This window comes from Drosophila gunungcola, assembly GCF_025200985.1.
Source record: "Drosophila gunungcola strain Sukarami chromosome 2R unlocalized genomic scaffold, Dgunungcola_SK_2 000030F, whole genome shotgun sequence".
Taxonomy (NCBI): Eukaryota; Metazoa; Arthropoda; class Insecta; order Diptera; family Drosophilidae; genus Drosophila; species Drosophila gunungcola.
In genome coordinates this window covers 484,329-504,432 of record NW_026453176.1, presented here as the reverse complement: position 1 = coordinate 504,432, position 20,104 = coordinate 484,329, and the positions used below count along the sequence as shown (strand labels likewise).

At 42.7% G+C, this 20,104-nt stretch overlaps 2 protein-coding genes across 4 annotated transcripts in view; one reads left to right on the top strand and one right to left on the bottom strand.

Moving 5' to 3' along the window:
- The first annotated feature begins 390 nt into the window (after nt 1-390).
- Nucleotides 391-12,889, top strand: LOC128256887 (UNC93-like protein). Of its 3 annotated transcripts, none has more exons than XM_052987592.1 (6): nt 391-563; nt 8,878-9,263; nt 10,657-11,202; nt 11,827-12,254; nt 12,327-12,489; nt 12,550-12,889. In XM_052987592.1, the coding sequence occupies exons 1-6, from the start codon at nt 552-554 to the stop codon at nt 12,614-12,616; spliced, it is 1,602 nt and encodes a 533-aa protein (XP_052843552.1). In that variant the 5' UTR covers nt 391-551; the 3' UTR covers nt 12,617-12,889. The 3 variants fall into 3 exon arrangements, with proteins under 3 accessions (XP_052843552.1, XP_052843553.1, XP_052843554.1); XM_052987593.1 differs by lacking the exon at nt 391-563 and adding an exon at nt 895-1,044; XM_052987594.1 differs by lacking the exon at nt 391-563 and adding an exon at nt 919-1,023.
- A 34-nt stretch (nt 12,890-12,923) lies between these two features.
- LOC128256877 (alpha-protein kinase 1) overlaps nt 12,924-20,104 on the bottom strand; it is a 76,378-nt gene continuing 69,197 nt past the window's right edge. The window contains 7 exon segments of the mRNA XM_052987580.1: nt 12,924-13,856; nt 13,935-14,083; nt 14,185-14,268; nt 14,672-14,725; nt 15,409-15,589; nt 17,839-18,074; nt 18,135-19,464. Coding sequence (XP_052843540.1) covers nt 13,732-13,856; nt 13,935-14,083; nt 14,185-14,268; nt 14,672-14,725; nt 15,409-15,589; nt 17,839-18,074; nt 18,135-19,464 — 2,159 coding nt within the window. The 3' untranslated portion in view covers nt 12,924-13,731.

Here is a 20,104-nt window from a genome sequence, read left to right as displayed (position 1 = left end):
ACAAAAACAGAATTTAAACCAGTTTTAGTTGGTGACACATCGGGGGAATTTACCTGTTGAACTTCCCCCAATCCCTGGATTTAAATATGAATTCCATTTCGGGTATCAACTAATTTGCAGTCTGCGGTTGCTGGGTAATTAGCATAAATCACGGTTACACTAATTTAGCATGAGTGCATACACAAATTAGAGCAGTGAAAATGATCACTCATTTTTGGTCTCTGTCTGTAATAATTTATTTCTGGCCGTGTTTTTTAAGTTATATCTCAAACCTCTTGCGACATCATGTTCCCTTATCGAACCTTATCTGTGGAGAAAATTCAGCGTAATTGGGACGAGAGTTCGATGCCAGTTCAGTTTTGGACCACATTATTAACGACTGCCAAGGGAACGTGTTGAACACTTAACAAACACTCCACAACTCGATGAAAAGTTAATTAATGTATCTGCTTAAGGACCGGCGACTATCTAAATCAAATCGACAGTGTTTGTCGTTCATTACACTTCCTCGACATGCAAACGAGGTTCATTAGCAGCTCGCCTCGTACAACATGAATCAGTGGGTAAGTCAAGATGCGGGGACAACGAGGCGTATGATTAACAATAATAATCAAATTTCTGCCAAGTGAAGATGCCACCGCATCTGGTGGTCAACCGCAGACTTGCGGCCAGCTTGGCATCGGAATTAGAACCTTGACAAGCCTCCGTTGGCGTCACGTTTCTTGTAAGACGGCTATAAAATACACATCCCATATTGGTGGAGAGCTGAAACATCTGAAATAACTGATATATGCAAATCCAGCGGCATCAAACCGAGATCGGCGAGCTCAAACCTGTTGCTGCTGTCGCATTCAGTTCATTTCCATTCCATTTCATATTTAGAAGTTGGTCGAATGGGATTTTTGCTTAGTTTTAATTGCGCTCGTAAACGGTTCAGTTCAGTTCAAAAAGACACATTTTAAATTCCTTTTTTGGGCGTCAAACCAAGTTAGGAAATTGACTAGCAGTGAACGTTGAAAATTTGTAAGCAAAATTTAATTGCAGGTAAATGCTGTGCAGTTTGGTGATTTTCAAATTAATTAGTTTAAAAGTAAAGCGCGGAGTGTTGTTTAAATACAGAAAATGTTTGGTACACCGTGGCTCTCCCATTTCAATTGAAAATAACAGACAACAGACATATCAAAAAGGTTTAATTAAAAGTCATGAAGTAAACAGTCAATAAGAAAATAGCCATAAAATTAATTAATTAAACACCCACGTGTAAATTCATTCGGTGTTGCGACTAAAGAATTCCCATTATGGAATAAGTGTAAAACACAACAAACCAGATTGTGTTTGTCTCACGGTTTGTGAATTGTAAATGGGTTCAACCCTATCCATTTCGATTTTCTTTTTCCACATGAGTTGAAGACAATGACATACATTTTTTATTAATGTTCTTTTTTTCCATTACTTTCTGCGCTAATTAACCACATATGGATTTCCCGTGCTTTCACACTGACTTTCCCCCTTTTCCATTTCCTGTTCGATTTCCCTGCTAGTTTTCCGGCTGACGCTCTGGTCAAACATTTTTTACGAATTAATCGAGACCGGAGGCAAAAGCCTTTTTCCGGAAGGGAAAATATTGAACAGAAAATATATATGGAAATGGGATTTTATGTTAATTGAAATGCGGGTCCGAAGTGAGAGTAAATGTCCGTCAAAAGCTTCATTTACTTGTCGGCATAGAAAGTAAAACCAGAAAGTGAATGTTCTTGGTTTAATTCGCAATAGTTGTTTATTTTTTAATTCATTATACCACAGAATAAAAACTATAGCTGCCGTTACTCAGCTTAGTTGTTTTTTCGCGTTTATGTTTATGTGAAAAATTACAAATTTTACTTACTTGGAGTAATAAGTGAAAAATTGTAATTACGTTAAAAGTTTTAAGTGCCGCGCATCCTTAAAGATTTAAAGATTGTTTAAAAACAATTATTTGTACCAAAAACATCTATGGCGTTTGATAGTCTTAAAAAACAGGGTGAGAATTGAAAACGGACTTGGCAAAATGTAAAATTTTGATAGAGTCATTGAAACCGCTAAATGTAATTCCTACTTAAAAAGCAGTTGTACAGAAATGATTCTGGTCAAGTTTCATTACTAATTGGGGTTTCATTATTAATTGGGGCCATATGCTTAGACCCTAATTAGCTTTGCGCAATTTCAATTATCGTTTTCCAAATCCTGATCATCTTTGTTAATTAAAATACAAAACACAACGCAATTCCCAGAAAGCTTAAATTTTTCAATTTACATAGAAATACTGTTAAAATGCTCGGCGGAAGCGTAAAATTGCGGGGCTGGTTGGATGGGTGAAAGTGGAGCAGAAGTGGGTGGTTCCTGCACTACTGCAACTATTTACACTAGTTTACACGAAAAAAAGAACAACGATGAGCGCCATATTGTTTAGGGATAATTTCTAAATCCTTAAGACAATCAAATCGCGTCCAACCAAATAAGAATATGTGGTCGTATCCAAAAACAAATGACTTTTAGTCATTGCACTGTAAAGTAAACAATTTGTTTAATTTTTTTTATTTAATAGCTAATTATTTTTTGAGACATGGTATATAATAACACGAGTGCAAAACTGGTTTTTAACGAGTTGGTTTTTGTCAGCTTATACTGAAAGAGCTGGGAGTAATCAGCGATTCGAATTAATTCGATTAATTTAACATTTATTTCGGTAAAGTGTGAACATATGCAGACCAGTGAAGTTGGTGCTCACCAGCCTCACTTGGCTTATCAGGGTTACCAGCGTGCAGCATATTGCACATGCATATTTATGCTATCGTTTTGTTTGTTAAATAAATTATGGTGAGTGTCGTTGGAACGACGGCACCGCTGCTCACTTAGAATAAATAACATTTGCAAACTGTATGGAACCGTAATACCGTGCTTAACTTGCCCAGCGAATCGTGAGAATGCAGGGGGGCGGTGCCGGAGTCGGTGGTGAAAATCATTCAGAAAATTGCATCATCAAAAGCCACCAGCACTTCCCACACGTTCTAATGCATTTACTTTTGATCGTGCATATTTTACCATTTATCAAGAGCCCAGACTTTTCGGATCAAGGGGTCTGGGCATTCAATATAGTATTTGTGGCTTTCTGCTGGCTTCACAACCATTGCCACAGAATTGGCTGCTCCCGAATTGGAGTTTATTGTTAGTTGCATTCGAAAGTGATGGTATCCAGATTGACTAGGAAATCGACACGGAAAACCAAAATAAATCAAAGCAAAATCAGAGGGGGTAACAAATTAGGCCACAATAGCTTCTGTTTGCTACTATTGAAGCAAATCTCTTTGTTAAAATGCAAATGCTTGTGCTATAAATGTCCAGACAAATGAAGACCTTGTCTAAGCTAACAAAATATCAAGCTAAAATTATCTCTTTAATAACTAAAATCGAGCATTGTTAATCATAAATTTGATTGCTGGATGGCAACAATTTAGGTGCGAGTTCATGTTACAAAATTTGGCCCCAAAAACTGAAAAATAAATCTGTTATGGGATTAGTCGTTAACCTTGTTTTGTTTACCCACAAGTTAAGACACCAAGCTCTGCAAATTGATTTGCATACATGCTCTGCCCGAAAAGAGCGCACTATTTACAGTTGATTACAAAGTTGAGCACATGCCCTCAAACGCAATAGCCAGAAAAGTGGAAAATCAAGCACATCAACAAGTGCACTCATACAATCATGCATTTAGTGCAGTAAGCGGACGGAAAACGCACTCACACACTGCCGCCAAAAGACAAGGCAACCGGAAAGGGGCGGCAAAGCGGAAAGGGCGTAACGGGGCGGAACGGGGCGGAAAGGAGGTGGCAAAGCGGAAATAAGCGGCAAACACAGAGTCCCAAGAGCACGGCCGATGAAAAGTGAATAAATATTTGAAGATTGTTGTTAGCAGTCGAAAGGCGTCGTGTGTGTTGTGTGTCGGGTCCTGACATTTAGCCACGGCGAAGAGTTATTGGCCACATAACCGAGGTGTGTGTGCCACTTCATTTCCGTTTCAGTGCACTTTAGCACTGCATTATGAGAGCTCACCACCTGGAGTTTCCCGCCGCCCAACACCTTGGGCTCTGTATTGTGCACATTGTTGCTGCATCTGCTCGACTGTAAAGAGTGAAAATTAGTTAAGGTGGAAGGCATCCAAAGTTTCAGCCAGCTTCATTAATGTGGCCACAATGTTGCAGCTATGTGGATGAGGATCAAGGCATACAAAACATCCAAAGAGCTTACACATAAAAAAATAATTGCACTAGTAATGCAGACTTAAAATAGTATTTTAAGTTAATTAATAAACCCGGGCTTGACTAACACTTAAAAATAAATCATTTTTAGCCTTCTAAATTTATATAGTTAGTTTTAACTGAAAAATGGTGAATATTTCAAAGTGTAATAGCCGTTTGGTCTTACCCAGAGGCTTCTAAATCGCTGGAAACTTACCAATTATTCTCTGCAAATTTATTTTCAACTTGTGTGCCTGGGCTAAATTTATCTGCTATCTCAATGCGCTGACCATCCATCAAATTGATGGATTCCCCAATATTCTTATCAATGGGATATCAGTGGAATCGAGTAGCTCTGTTAAGTGGTAACTCTCTTAAGCTGTTAAATTTCGACTGTTGCAAGAGGGGACTTTTTAACAGGACTGTTAGCCCGCCGAATCACTGTACACGAATGCTATGTTAAAGGGAAAGCATTAAAGTGAAAGTAGAAGTGATTTGATTGAACAGGGACGCATATATACATATGCATGGTCGTGGGGTGGCGAATTCAGCCCACCGCCGTTGTTATTATTGTCATTTTTATTGGCCCCGAACTTCCGCTGGAGTAATGAAAACGTTTACGTTTGCATTACGCTGCTGTGCTTATTTTTATATGGCCAAAATTTTGGGCCAAACTTTTGACGCACTCGTCCACATAAAAACCAACGTCGCGTCGAAATAACTGGGCCATCGTTTAATCGGGGGCTGAGGCTGGGGTGTGCACATAAAAAAACTTATTGGCCCTGATGACATTATACATTTATGATTGACAGCCTGCAGAATTGATTTCTGTCGGCCGAGAGTGTTTAAGCGTTGTTAAAGAGTTTGCTGATTTAAGGCCGTTTAAAGCTTCACGAAAGACATAAGCTAAATTATGGCCTTTTCAACATAACTGGCCCCATTTCCATTGTTTCCAATTGCCATTCTCGTCTGATTATCGTCAATAGGAAGTGGTATATGGTCAGCAGTGAATGATTTAGCAATCAGAAGATTGGGTTGAATGGGTGTTTAAATGCGAGTTGCATTCCGTTCATCCAAGCTACCATTCTATTGTGCATTTCTTAATTAAGCTACAAGGGAAATTTGTCTTCAGGATCTGAGTAGACTTAACTAATTTAATTTTTTTTGCTGGAGTCCACATGCACGGTCGTAAAAACACGTTCTTTTCCGGACCAGAAATGGGCCATAAAAATATTTCCTGCCCGGCGGCATAGTAAGATTTATGTTCCTCCAGCGTTGGGCAAGCATTAATACTGTATTTCATTTTTAGCCAAGCGTTGTATTTCTTTCATTTCGCCTGTTCTCCCGTTCCTGTGGCCTCCAGTTTTGCATTTCTCTGAGGGGCATAAAGTTCGACTGACACAATAGTTTCGTATTCCGTGGATTCCGGTGCATTGTTAACCCTTTGAGGGCGTCATAAAAGCCAGGTACAATCTTTTGCCATGGATTGCAGGAGATCGGATAGTTTATGACAGCTGAAAATCAATGGTTGTCATGGCATTGTTCGCAGGGAACTGCTGATTCGGTCTGAGCGAATGACATAACCTTTGACGGCAAAACTTTCCAATATCCTAATCGAAAACTGCCGCCTGTGGCTAGCCGATGCGTTCGCTTTCTCCGGAAAAACACTCACTTGGGCATTTCAAGCGGCTTGCTGCCTAATTAACGGGCTAAGCTCCAGACTCCGCTGCTACATAATTGATCTAAAGTTAATTGCAAGGCATTAATGCCTGACGATGCCAGCATGTGCGGCTAAGTGCCAAGTTGTTCCGACCAGGATTCGACCGTGTTTATTTGCTGTGTGTCAGCGCCATAAGTCAATCTTTTTGTTTGGCCCAACATATCCACAACATATATGCGAGTTTTCCCTTTTTCGGGGGCAGTGATTGATTAGTTTTGGATGGGCGCAAGGTAAGTGGAGGGAGTCATTGCTCCCTTTTTATGTAAACAAGAACCTCAACATGTGTTGGAGTCGATTTATCAAGTCTAAACAAATGGAAAACAAAGTTGAGCGAATGCAAATTGAAGTTCTGAGCGGCAGATTTATGGGCCAGCATCTATCCACTTCCAATGTGAATATAGGTACCTATTAGATATAAATAATTTCACAAACCTTTCCCCAAAAGGCAGACTGACTGTCATCTGTGGGGCAATAATTTAACTAAATTACTGGTCAGCCACATAAAACAGAAGTCAAGGCACGACGAAATCGTTGCTATCAGGCCCAGCCCAGTGGACTCTTTCGCATTTTATGTAAAGCCGGAATGGTCTTTAACGAGCCAACGTCATGTCCTGGGGCCTGTTTCCGTTTAATGCTGGCGTCCTTCGAAGGAGTGTCGAGTGTCGAGGGGGGTTGTGCATTAAAAACAAATGGCTGGGCATTTTGGTTGCGCCCATTTTGATGATTATGCCAGATTTTCATTTAGATGATGAACGATGAAGCTCCTCGTTGACCCACCATTAGGTGGGAGTCTGTATTGGAACCCTGGCCTACAACACCTCCTCCCTTTATGAGGGCTGTCAACAAGCAATTGAGAGAGTTTCATTTTTATGGGCCAGGCCATGTTTCAAAATTTGAACAATTTTTCCCTGCTGCCTGCTGGGTAGCTGATAAGGGCAGCGGACTGCATATCTCTGTGGGTGGAATTATGCAGAATTGCATTTGACACTGGCCCATAATGCATGCAAGCCATTGGGGCTCGTACCACACTGCGTATGATAAATGATGAAATTTCACCCAGTACTCGGATAATTGCTTTCACAGCTGATTTACGGCTCCGATTTCGATTGGGGCCCTATCAAAATCGGCGGTTGGGCTAATGACGAACTCAACTTTGGGGCCAATTAATTTGGCAACGCTTCACAGGGCGCCGCAAGGTATGCAAAATCAATTTCCACTTCAAAACCGAAGGAGGGGCAACATTTCAATCGGCTTGTGTACTGCCAGCGATTTACATTAAGTCAAGACAATGGCCGTGGGTATGGGCTCGGTGTGAAGCCACTCAGAAGTTGGCAAACAGACCTTTAACTTTGTATCAAAGGTGTAAAATTTCATAAAGTGTCGTTGGCATGGCCGGAAAATCAAATGCAAACAAAGTCACTGAAACGTTTTCAAGCACTCCTCGCCCTATTTGTGGCATTCGCCCACGCCTTTGGGCGTAGACAGGCATAAATTCTGGGAAAACCAGACGGAGTTCGTGCTGTGAGGCTGCCTAAAGGATTATAAGTTGGCGCAAGTGTCCTTGAGGCAGAGGAGCATCCGCAAGACTTTTTGGAGGGATATATGTGTGGGCGTGGCACAGCGGCATTGGCAGTGGGCTTATTGCCCTAAAGGCGAAACCCAAAGCCCCGAAAATGTATGGCCGAGACGGAGAGCGATATGAATAACTTAGAGCTGATCCTGTGAAGTTGAGTGAGCAATCAAAGCAGCGGGCGAGCAACGAAGGGTTCTGCCTTTCGCCCGAATGGCTTCGAAATCGGCGTATCAGTGCTGAATCCGAAATCACTTCCAGGCCCTCAACAAATAAGCCATTTTCCGGTGCAGCCAACAAAGTGCAATTTCAATTTGACCTAGGCCAAGACACCCTCAGTAAAAGCCCCTATGAAGACTCTGCGAAAAGTGATAAGACAAATCGATGGGCTGGACCATGTACGAACGTGTAGTGATTGTGCCACAACGAATTAGTTTATTAACTAAAATAAACTTTTAAAATCCAATGTACAGAAAATGGGATAAACGCTTAAGCTACTGCCAACTGAATAACAAAATCCAATCTGAAAAAAAAACATGAACAGGCTTTAAGCAACACAATCTGCTGCCATTTTTATACCCTTGCAGAGGGTATTATAATTTCAGTCAGAAATTCGCAACGCAGTGAAGGAGACATCTCCGACCCTATAAAGTAAATATATTCTTGATCAGCATCACTAGGAGAGTCGATAAACATGTCCGTCTGTCCTTCCGTCTGTCCGTCCGTCTGTCCGTCTGTCCGTCCGTTTATATGCAAACTAGTCTCTCAGTTTTAAAGCTATCTGCATGAAACTTTTCACAAAAGTTGTCTTTCTATTGCAGGTAGTATATAATTCGGAACGAGCCGGATCCATAGGAACAATCGGAAAAAAAATAATAAAAAAAATTATTATTTTGGTGTTTTTTAATTTGTTTTAGTTCTTTTTTATTTTGTAATTTTTCTTAGAAGTTCTTTTTGATTAATTAATAATTTGACAGTTCAGAATTACGCTTTTAATTTTATTAAAATCGGAAAACAATATCATATAGCTGCCATGGGAACTATCAAATAATTGAGCTGCAAATCATCATAGCTTCAATGTAAGCATACACGCAAGTCAATCATAATTTTAATGTTTTCGAGAATATTTAATTTTGCAATAGCTGCAAGGGTATGTGAACTTCGGCTTGCCGAAGTTTGCTTCCTTTCTTGTTATCTTTCAAATTGTCGAAGTTTAAAACGCCATGTCCCATCCCCACATCCTTATCCATGGGCCAGCATTATGCTACACTTTGCCGTCAGAATACCAAACGACCGTTTTTGTTTCCTTGCAGGGCCTGCTGACCCCTGACCCCGCACTGGACATGGTTTACCCCAGTGACACGTCGGATACCAACAACGAGGAGCTGGCGCTCGAGAGCAATGTTGCACATGGCAATATCCACGGCCATGGCAATGGGAACTCGTCTGGGACAACGGCCACTGTCAACGGGGACAACAAACTCAATCAGCGCCAATACGAGCCAAACGAGAGCTTCATTATCACCAAAAACGTGGTGGTGATAGGCCTGGCCTTCATGATTCACTTCACGGCCTTCCACGGCACATCGAATCTGCAGAGCTCGGTCAACGCGGACAAAGCCCTCGGAACCACCACTCTGGCAGTCATCTATGGCTCGCTGATACTGTCCAACATATTCCTGCCGATGACCGTGATTAGGTGAGTGAAATAGTTTCGCACTTGTTTTTCGGTGATCCAGTTTAGAATCCAGCTTTAGAAACTACTCCAGATCAACGCATTAAGTGGTAACATTTTTGGTAATTTGTCCGCTTTTATGTTTGAAAAATATGGAATGCATCCTAAGTCAAAACACTAAATGCTACTTTTTTCAAATAGCTTTTCTACCAAATACCAGGTGTAAAAACGAAAACTCAGTATTCAGGCATGCTAAGATAAGTTTCTTATATTTTTGTATTGCACGAATTTTTTGCAAACCTTAACGAAGTCTACTATTGTTGTTTTATCTTATAAAATAAATTCCTGCATTGAATTGGTAACAGAACATTATTACTCTGATAGATAAACAAATATTTTTAATTATTAAAGTATTTTATTCTCAATTCAAATATAATTTCCATTGATTTTTATATTGTGCTGCTTTTAGTTTCAATACAAAATTTGTTTTCAATATTAAATATAATACTTTTAGAATAGATTTTAATAGTGTAAACATTTAATTTAATTGAAAAAAATTAAAAAAATTGGACCCATTTTTAAATCCAATATTTTTCACAATATGCAGTGCATTATCGTAGATGTTATTGGCAGACCAACTTATTAAATTATACTTTTATAGTAGCTTTGGCATCCTTTCTGTCCACAAGTTAACTAGTAAATTCAGTTAGAAATAGATGTCATAAATTAAGATAAGAAAAATAATAAATAATTTCTGTCAATTGAATACTAAATTGCAAGCAATGCTGAAATACTGACTGTGTGCCCATAGAAAAGCCCCATGTTAGTACGCAAGCAAGATGCACAAGATAGATGGTTTAAAGAACAATCAAAACAGCACTCAAATATAGCCTCTTAGCATTATTGCCAATTTTTGTTCGGCGAGAGGATAAGCCCACTTCGCGACGTGTGGCATGCCATAAAAGTTTCGGTGATTGTCGGGCGGCGTTTTTATGGGTATTTTATGCAGATGTGACAACGACGAAAGCGCAGTCAGCAGACGCCCCCGAAAACGTGTGACTCCGAGCGCATTTGGCTGTAAAAATGTCAACAGGAAGTCCTTGGATTAGCACAGTACCCTGCCAACGTCCTGCTATCCTGCCTTTCCGATATCCCTATTTTCGAATGTATCCCCTTTGGGGGGCCGCCAGCCACCCACGTCTGACATTTAAACAAATCGCTAATTTATAGCGAGCCTCGCTTCACTTGGCTTATTCGGAGCACGAACTGCTGGCTCAGGCAACTTTAATCAGTTAACTCGATTTATTTAGATTTATGGCCCTGGGCCCGAAATAAATGACCGCCTGCTAAGCATGTGCCACTTGCCACTTGCCACCTATGCCCCCCGTTTCCTCATTGTGTTTTACCTCATCAACAGTTGGTTCGGCTGCCGATTGACCATGGCGTTGGCCCTGTTCGCCTACATGCCCTACATAGCCGCCCAGTTCTTCCCGAGGTTCGAGACCCTCATTCCGGCCGCCCTGATGGTGGGCTTCGGCGGCGGCCCGCTGTGGTGCTCCAAGTGCACCTACCTCTCCACCGTCTCGGAGGCACTCACCCAGGTGCGGGGCAACAAGTCGCGCAAGGATGTGAACACCGTCCGGTTCTTCGGACTCTTCTTCATCTTCTACCAGATGGCCCAGGTGTGGGGCAACCTGATCTCCTCCTCGGTTCTGACCCTGAGTGCTCCGGTCACGCAATCGCCGGCCAATGAGAGCTCGGCCCTGGAACTGCAGCGGGAGCTGGAGAGGAGCAGGGTGGCCGAGCTGTGCGGTGCTCGCTTCTGCCCAGGCGTTGGCGCCGAGGCCAATCCCAACCTGGTGCCCCCAGCTCCCGAGCAAATCCAGCTGCTCAACTCCATCTTCCTCGCCTGCATGGCAGCCGCCGTGGTCATGATGGTGTTCGGCGTCAGCTCCCTCAAGCGGTAAGTACTCTTTACTCTCACTAATTAGCTTTTCATTTATTTAATCGTAAAAATGTTGTTTATCTTATTTTTAAATATTTTGTATTTAAGTATTTAATCTTTATACTTCCCCTTAACCGTTGTAAAACAATTAATTAAACATTTTTTTCCGAATTTAAAAAACAAAATTTCCCCCGAAGCAAGTGCAGTTTTTTCCAAATAACTTCTCCAAATGATCTTCAAAATAAAGCCTTTGTTAGACAAATGTTAGCATAATCTTGAATAAATCTATTTTCTCAAAATATAAAATAAACAATAAAAGTAGTCCTTTTAATTTTATTTAAATGTAAATATATTTGTAAAATTGAATCAAAAACATAGTTGTTTCAAATTGCGAATATTTTGAATTATTGTTTTGTTTATTCAGTGAACTCTTGAAAACATTATATAAATGTTAGGTTTTCTATTATTTTCTTTAACAAATCAAAAGAAATGACAATATAAAGATTTTATTTTTTTTGAGCGGATGTATTTTATAATAAACAATTGTGTGAAGTCCTAAATTAACTTTTGTTCTTAAATATTTTGTAAATGCAGTGTTTTATTTGAGTTCTAACAGTTTAATTGTGTCTTGCCTATCTACAGCTATGGGGTCAAACGCGGCGATACTGGCGATGGAATGTCCGGCTTGAAGCTCCTCACGGTGACCATCAACCTTCTGCGCAAGCGCCGCCAGATCCTGATGCTGCCCATCACGATGTTCATCGGTCTGGAGGAGGCCTTTCTGGCCGTGGACTTCACCCGTTCGTTTGTGGCCTGCGGATGGGGAATCTCGCGGATTGGGTTCGCCATGATCTGCTTTGGAGTGGCGAATGCGGTGGCCGCCGGGATCGCAGGTGCGCTGGTGGAGCGCATCGGGCGAGTCACACTGGCCGGACTGTGTGCGGTGCTCAATCTTTGCCTGCTCACCTACATGTACAGCTGGGAGGCCCGCGAGGGTGACTACCTCAGCTACTGCGCCTTTGCGGCCATTTGGGGCATCTGCGATGGAGTCTGGCTGGTGGTGGTCAATGGTTGGTGCATCCACTAGGCCCGAGCTTGAACTTGGCTTAAAGTTTTGGTCACTAACTTATATTTACTTGCAGCTTTTTATGGCATTCTGTTTCCGAACCACCTGATTGCCGCTTATAGCAACTTTCGGCTGTGGGAAAGCACTGGTTCCGTAATCGGCTACGTCATCAGTTCGCAGCTTTGCACCTCCACCAAATTGGTGATTTTAACGGTCGTCATGTTGGTGGGCTGTGTTGGGTGAGTTTCTGTTTTAAATTTCCAGATTTGTTATCCACATACGCTGATTTTCTTCAACAGGTATGGCCTCATCGAGTACCGCGTTTGGCAGAAGCAAAAGAACTTGGAGGTCATGCTAAGTGACTGAATCTGTTAATCACAGCCAATTCATTTTCTTGCCATTTACATTTTCGACTCTGTTTCCAAAAGCCATTTAATCCGATTGGAGACTAATTTCTACTACACTCAAGAACTTAAAAAACTCCTAAGGTAAAGCATTTACCTTCAAAATCAATTCACTAATCTAAGGCCATTTTAAGAAACAGATGTCTTTTGTGATATAGTCAAATAGTTGTAAGGTACGATTGTGTTAAGAAACATTCGTTTCTAAATAAAACCAAGTTTGTTTTAATTTTTTAAATAGTATTTTTTTATTACAATCATTTAAATATTTGTTCAGTTGTAGCTGTTTTCTTGCTATGTACCATTTAAATTTCGTAGTTGAAATATTTTTTCGTTTCTTTTCAATCATAATTTGTTAAATTGCTACATAATGTTGCTTATTCTAAACATTTGCTGTCTTTATAGCTTGCTTTTGTTCGTTTTGAGTGCTACCATATAGAATTTTCTTAGTTTTCGAGTCTGAACTGGCTAACTGCTAGGGTTATAATTTGTTTTATAAATTTTTGAAATCAGATTCATTTCAGTATACAATTTTAGCCAACGCATTAAATGCAAATATTTTTACTCATCGCTTACGAGCTCTACAAAATTCCTTAGACTGTGTGGGTCGTACATAGATTTTATGCAGTTTTGGTTTAAATGGTTTTAAACATTTAGTATGTAATTTGTTACGTGGTATGAACTGGTTTCGTTTTCTTCTTTTTATTTTGGAATGGCACATCAATGTGATAAAATTTGGCCTAAAACTGCACAAGTCTGCCTTGGGGACTTTAGACTACTTTTAGGCTATTTGGGATATGATAAGTGTTAAGTAGTTTTACTTAGATGGCTAAATATTCAATTGGATTGGGTTCTTGGGTTTCGGGTTGTGGTTCGCTTACGTAAGCCGATGTCCTTTGTAAATGCTATGACACACAGTATTACTTTACATGGCCTAACTGCTAAACTCTAGGGTGTTGTACAACTATCACACTGTAATACACACTCTCACTCACACGCACACGCACACGCATATCAACACACTCTCACTTAGACACCTAGCTATATACACGGGCCAGCTATTTACAAGGGCCCCTGGCCCTATACCATGCCCTTGGACATCATGCGCACTGTGTTCTTGAGCGCCTGTCGCTTGTTGCAGAACCAGATCCGGATCACTTCGCGTTCGTAGCCGAGTTGATGGGCCAGTCCGGTGATTTCGGTGCCTGTTATGTGGGGGGAAATGTATGATTAGGAGGTGTTCCATTGCCCTTAACTTCTTGTAACTGAAAGTTACCACTCACCCGATGGGTGCGTATTCCGCTCGAAGTGCGCATTTAGCAGCTCAAGAGCCTGCGGCGTGAAGGATGTACGCCGTTTCCTTTTCTTTGATGGTTCCACGCCAATGTAGTCGGTGAGATGATTCTGGCCCGATTTGTAGCGGTTCCAGTGGCTATATGGGGGATGAGAGAAACGCAAGTTAGTCGACCTTATTGCGATTTGGCGCCCAACCAGGGGCGAAAACGGCGCGTGGAACTTCCTCCATACTCTCACCTCTCTTCGGCCTCCTTCATCCAGCGCTCCAGCACAGGCTTGATCTTCTGTGCGCTCTTTGGTGTGATGTCCAGCTTCTCGAACCTGCGGTTTTGGGTGGGTTATGGTATGGAATTAGATCGCTGATCTCTGGAGCTCGATGGGCTTGTGCAAGCCCGATTAAACGCAAAAGAAACGTAACTAAAGTGCCAGGACATTGTCAATTAGCATTCTCTTTCGGTACGGGTACGCTCCTCCTTAATCGTTCAATAGAGACATATTTCGGTTCATTTCGTTTCTGTTGAGCTGCCCTGAAGCTCATTGGCAATGCCCTGGGCCAATTTTCGGAAGCGCATTTATGCAAATTAAATGTGAAACAAAAGAAATACATGGCGAAATGAACAGGTTTAATGAGCCTTGCACTTTAGTTAGGTTTCTCTTGGATTGCACACACACACACACACCACACACACAGCTCACACACACACCCTCAAGGAGGCAAACATACATGTTCTGCTGCTGCGTCGATAGTTGAGCGGCGTACATCTGCGCAGCGAGTGCACTGCTTGCATTCGATAGTTGGCATTCGTCAGTCGATAATAGGCATTTGTTATTCGATATTCATTCAGTATTCAGTTTGCGGTGGGTGGCATTCGACATTCGATGTTGAGAGAGAGAGAGTTAGATAGAGTTGGCGTTTGAATCGAAAAAATAAACAAATAAAATAAATAAAATTAATTTAGCATTTAATTGGTTTGTTGTCTGTTTTTCGTGGTAAATTTAGCATTTTTTTTTTAGATTTGCTAGAAAATGTCCTGGCACTCTTCGAAAATTGGTTCCAGAAGTTTACGAAAAACAAATTAGGGAAACATAAATATGTGGACTTAAGCAAAAAATATTGTTGAGAAAAATATAATGAAACACGATTTGCTGAAGGGGAAAGGCAGCCGAAATGGTAATTTTTTCTTCGCTTCTTTTAATGCTTAACATTTTTATAAAAAAGGGCAAAGTTTTTTAACTCGAAATTGTTTTAAGACGTATACAGTTTTGACCTACAAAGATTTTCGGCCATTAAGTTTGGATATTAAATCAAATTTTGTTTAAAGATCAGATTGTCATTCAATCATTAACTACTGTTTAAGGTTCGAGTTAAAGTAAAGTTAATGTTTTCTAAACTAGATTTATTACCCTTGTGACTTATGACTTAATTTCTAGACTAGCATAGCTCGTCCATGCATATCTCACCTGCAGATGGCACTCTGGCTGTAGGCGGGTCCCTCGGTCACCGACAGGGCCTGGCCAACCTGGGTTTGGGTGAGGCCCAGCGACAGGCGCCTCAGCTTGAAGGCCTTGGCGAACTCCTTGATCTCGTCCAGGTCGATGCCGTCCACCACATTGGTGGTGGCCTGGTTGATGGTGGGTTCATCTAATGGGCGAGAGATGGAAAACAGGTCCGGTTAGTGGAAAATCCCGTCACTGACAGCTCTAACTACATTAAGTCTAACTAATTAAGGGAATATTAGCTTAGCTATCCGGCGTAATTGCTGCCCTGTCGTGGTCTTAATTACAGCTAATTGCGGTAATGGCAAAACATTATTGCAGTGCCGTCAGTGCAGTATAGGTAAATTGAAAAAGCACATGGTGAAGACACCTGCCAGGTGGTTCTTGTCTATTAGGCAAGTGCGAAACTCACGGCTTTTATCTGCCTAATTTGTTAGCAGGACGGAAGCCGTTAGGATGCAAACTACTCGCGTAGAATTTTGATTTATTTATTAATGATATGCAAGAAGGGAAAGACAAGGGATCCGATGCACTGGCAATGGCAACAGCAACAGCAACGGCAACTTCAACGGCAACTTCAACGGCAGCCTTGTGTTTTAGCGGTAATTAAGATGCGAGAATGCGAGGGATTGGCGGTGTTTTGCCGAAGGATGGGGGGCATGGCAAAGGATCCACTGGCAGCATCCTTTGCGGGCCGTAACTCAAGCTGTCGTCGCAGCCCGCCTGTTGTTGTTGTTTGCTGCTGCAGCGTTTGAAATATGTCATTAAATGCGGAAGACATCTTAAGTTTTTGTATGCATCAATTAGTAGTAATTAAGCCGCATATTGTCTGCAATTTGTATGCGCAAACGATGCGATGTTGGCAATCGAGACTGCTCGAGGTGGAAGCCATCCAGCCATCCTGATGACTTGCCTCTAATGGGTGCCGGGGAGGGGCGGAGGTAGGGGCGGAGGTAGGTGGGTTCTGCCTTGATTTCTTGTTGCTGCCGGCGGAGCTTGTGCTGATTGCATTTTTAATGCATCCAAAAGTTTCAATTAAGGCCTGTCGTTGGGGGAATCTAATCAATTCAGTGTGCTCAAACAGGAGACTCTTTCTGCTCCGGATTTTGGGCTGGCCATAGCATAATCCGCCCTGAGCTAATCCCATCAACTCGGCTGACATGTCTTGGCCCCGAAACCTAATCCAATGGCAGAGATGCGGAGATGCGGAGCGTGACAACGTCAACGCCGCTGCTAATTTGCCTAACACTTTCGGTTGACATCTCTCAACTTTGGCCATGCGTGCATTTCTCGCAAGTTTTGTTTAGCTGCTCACCTAATCCCCGGCCCACCCGGAATTCTGCATCAATTATGAAACCCGTCCGTCGCGGGAAGACGTGTAAATGCACGGCGAAACTTTTCACACACACACACGCACTCACACACACACACCGAAAGGCAGGGGAAAATGGCTGGGGAAGTTTCAAGTTGATTTTCTTTTGGAAAATTACATAAAGTGCAGTCAACTTGTTAGGGCTTTTGCCATTGCCAGCCAAGTTGGCTTTCGACGAAAATTTCGTTAATTAATGTTGGCCAAAAAGTTGATTCTCGCTACGCGCCTTTGTGCGCATATCACTCATACGCTGTGTTGCACACGAGTGTGGCCCTTAAAATATCAAATCATCATCATCAACAGTTCACTGCGGACCCCAATTATACAAGTACAACTGCGGAGGGCACTCGAATTTCAGGCCTCCGGCTCATTGGGATCATCACACGCTGAAGGATGCTTAGAACAGTTTCGGGCCATATTTGTGTGGGAAATTAATGCTAAGCTAATTTGGGAGCTTTTAAGTTGGGATGCAAGCCGGTTAGAAAGTGCGAAATTCGTTAGTTTATTTAATTCTATTTGAAAAGTGGAAACAATTAAATGGAATAGTAAACAAAAAGTATTTTAACTATTTAAAGGTTTTTAAAATTAATTTTTCTGTACTCAGAGTAAATCCAAAGAAACAAAATGATATAGATTGTTTTAGAAACAATTAACTATAAAAAAAATATTTTTTAAACTTCATAAAGCTTTTCATTACTAAGCTTTTTAGGTCAATTTGTGTTTTGATTGTAGGTCTGTAAGTCTAAGATTGAAATTACAATTTATGTTGGTAACAACGCATGATGTTATTTAAATTAAATATATAATAAATAATTTCATACTTCAACGTCTTTAAAACTATATTCAATGCAGAAGTTCCATGAATTTGTCTTTTGGACACTTTTGAAGTGATTACAAAACGTTAGCGATTTCTGTGGCAGTCAGCATATCTAATTTTGAAAACTGTTCGTAACGGTTTAAGAACCGCCTTGCAACCCAGCTCAGAGTTATTTGAAAAGAAGAAAGAATCGATCTTTACTCACTCGGTGAATCCATGAGCAGGTCGTTGTCATTGTCGTTTCCATTTGGCGACAGGTGCGGCGGTTCGCTGCGTGACGAGGGGCTCAGCTTGAGCGGCTGCATGTGGGAGACACTCGACGTGGAGGGACCCGGACCCGGCGAATCATCGCGTGGCGAGGCGGACGAGGCCCTCGTGGCGGTGGCCGTTGGTGCCCCCAGGGATTTCGTGATGGTCAGCTCGCCGTTCGAGGCATTCAATCTGCAGGGGAAAAGACAAGTCAGTGAAGTCTATAAAAAATCGGGGCCGAGTCAAATCCACCTGTTGATGCTGCTAAGTACGTTGGCCGTTGCACTCGAGCCCGCCACCGTGGGCGCTCCACAGCCGCCGCTGGTCGAGGTGGCCGCACCGGAGCTGGGCCCGTTGCCCAGGTAGTCCCGCTCCAGACGCGGCGAGCCGCCCAGCGAGAGGGCATGGCCCTGGGGCGAGTGCGTGCGGAACAGCGGGGAAGTGTAGCCTCTGTCGCTGATGCTGTTGACCGCCGACGAGCTCGAGGGGGCGGAGCTGGGCGGCGAGAGCCGTCCGGAGGGCAGGTGACCACCTCCACCTCCACCTACTCCTCCCGAGCTGGACGAAACGCTGGCCCTGGTGGCCGTTGCCGTGGGCGTGTGCGACCGCCTTTCGAGCCGTTCCTGCCGCTCCAGTCGCTCCAGCCGCTCGTGCCGATCGTGCCGCTCGTGATGCTGGCTGAGATTCATACCGGTGGCGGACGGGCCGCCATTGCCGCCCATCCTGCCCTGCGGACTGTGCTTCGGCGAGACCGTCGAGGCTCCACGCAAACTGTGTCCGAAGTGGTGACGCGGTGGCGGCGCTGGCGGCGAATTGCTGCCGCCACTCAGCTCCAGCGGCTTGAGCTCCATTTGCGGATTGGTCAGCTCGTCCGGATGCCGCAGACTGATCTGCGGCAGCGAGGAGGAGACCGCCGACCCCGACTGCGACTGCTGCAGGTGGTGGTGCAGATGCGTCTGCGTCTCGGGCTTGATGTGCAGCTGCTGCTGCAGCAGGAAGGCGGCTGCGGGAGGCGGCGGGGGCGGTCCCTTGCCGGGCAAACCGGGACTTCCGCCCGTGGGCGAGCCCGCCGTCGGAGATCGCTCCGCTGAGCGTCGGAGATCGGCGGCCAAGTGGGAGTGCGGCAGGTGACCAATGCCCAAGTGCTGCTCCCTTTCTCGTTCTCGTTCTCGTTCTCTCTCCCTTTCCCTCTCCCTTTCACGCTGATGTTGCTGCACCTGCTGTTGCTGCTGCTGCTGTTGCTGCTGCTGCTGCTGATGTGTTGCAGCTGCCGCAGCAAAGAGCTCTGGGTGCAGAGCCGTCAGCAGCTGCTGCACGCCCGTCGAAAAGAGATTGGGCTTCAATAAATTCGTGGGTGTCTGGGCCAATTGTGGCAGCGCGGTGGCATGTTGCAGGGCGGCCAATGAAGGTGGCAACAAGTCACGCTGCTGCTCGCGATGTTGCTGCTGTTGCTGCTGCTGCTGTTGTTGCTGCTGTTGCTGTTGGTAGCTGGCAAAGGCCCCGAATGCGTTGGGCAGAAACTGCTCCGTGGTGGGAATCTGCGGACTCACCGGAATGGTAAGAATGGTCTGAACAGCAATGCCTAAAACAAAAAAAAAACAACAAGATAAGTTGGATCTGGTATGGTTTAAACGAGTTGTTGTTTAATTCTTTTTTGTACTTTGCATGGTAAAAATCGTAAGATTGCCTGACAATCTTCCAGGTTACCTCGAAATAATGTGTATCCAAATTATTGGGTTTCTAACAAAACATCTAAGGTAATGTAGTTTACCTCGCATTTTGTTTGATCTTAATGTTTGAAAACTTTAAACTATTATAACCTTTACGATTTGATCTTCCGTCTTAGGCTTGTTCAGCTATTTTTAATTATTGCTTTTTGCTTCTTATCAATAGCTAAAAATGTGTTTAGCTTCAAGAAATAGATGTATTCCTATATTATCCAAAAATGTATTTCTATCATTAAAATCATCATTTAATTATACATTTCCGAATCTGAATTTTTGACGTAATAACTTACATATTTTCATTGTATAACCATTTCCAAAAGGTACTTTGTAAAATAAAATCATCCTATTTATTTTACCAAAAATTAAGCAATTATAATAGCCACAAAAGCATTTTAAATTTGTTATTTCGTAAGTCCCAAACAATCGTATATTTGTGATTATTTTTTTACTATCGATTTCCCAATCTGAAGTTATTAATCTTAATCTTAATAATCT

Bases quoted from the DNA above. Each gene is read 5' to 3' on its own strand.
- LOC128256887 (XM_052987592.1), top strand. The intron at 9,264-10,656 runs GTGAGTGAAATA...CCTCATCAACAG, and splicing joins CTGCCGATGACCGTGATTAG to TTGGTTCGGCTGCCGATTGA. The intron at 12,490-12,549 runs GTGAGTTTCTGT...TTTCTTCAACAG, and splicing joins ATGTTGGTGGGCTGTGTTGG to GTATGGCCTCATCGAGTACC.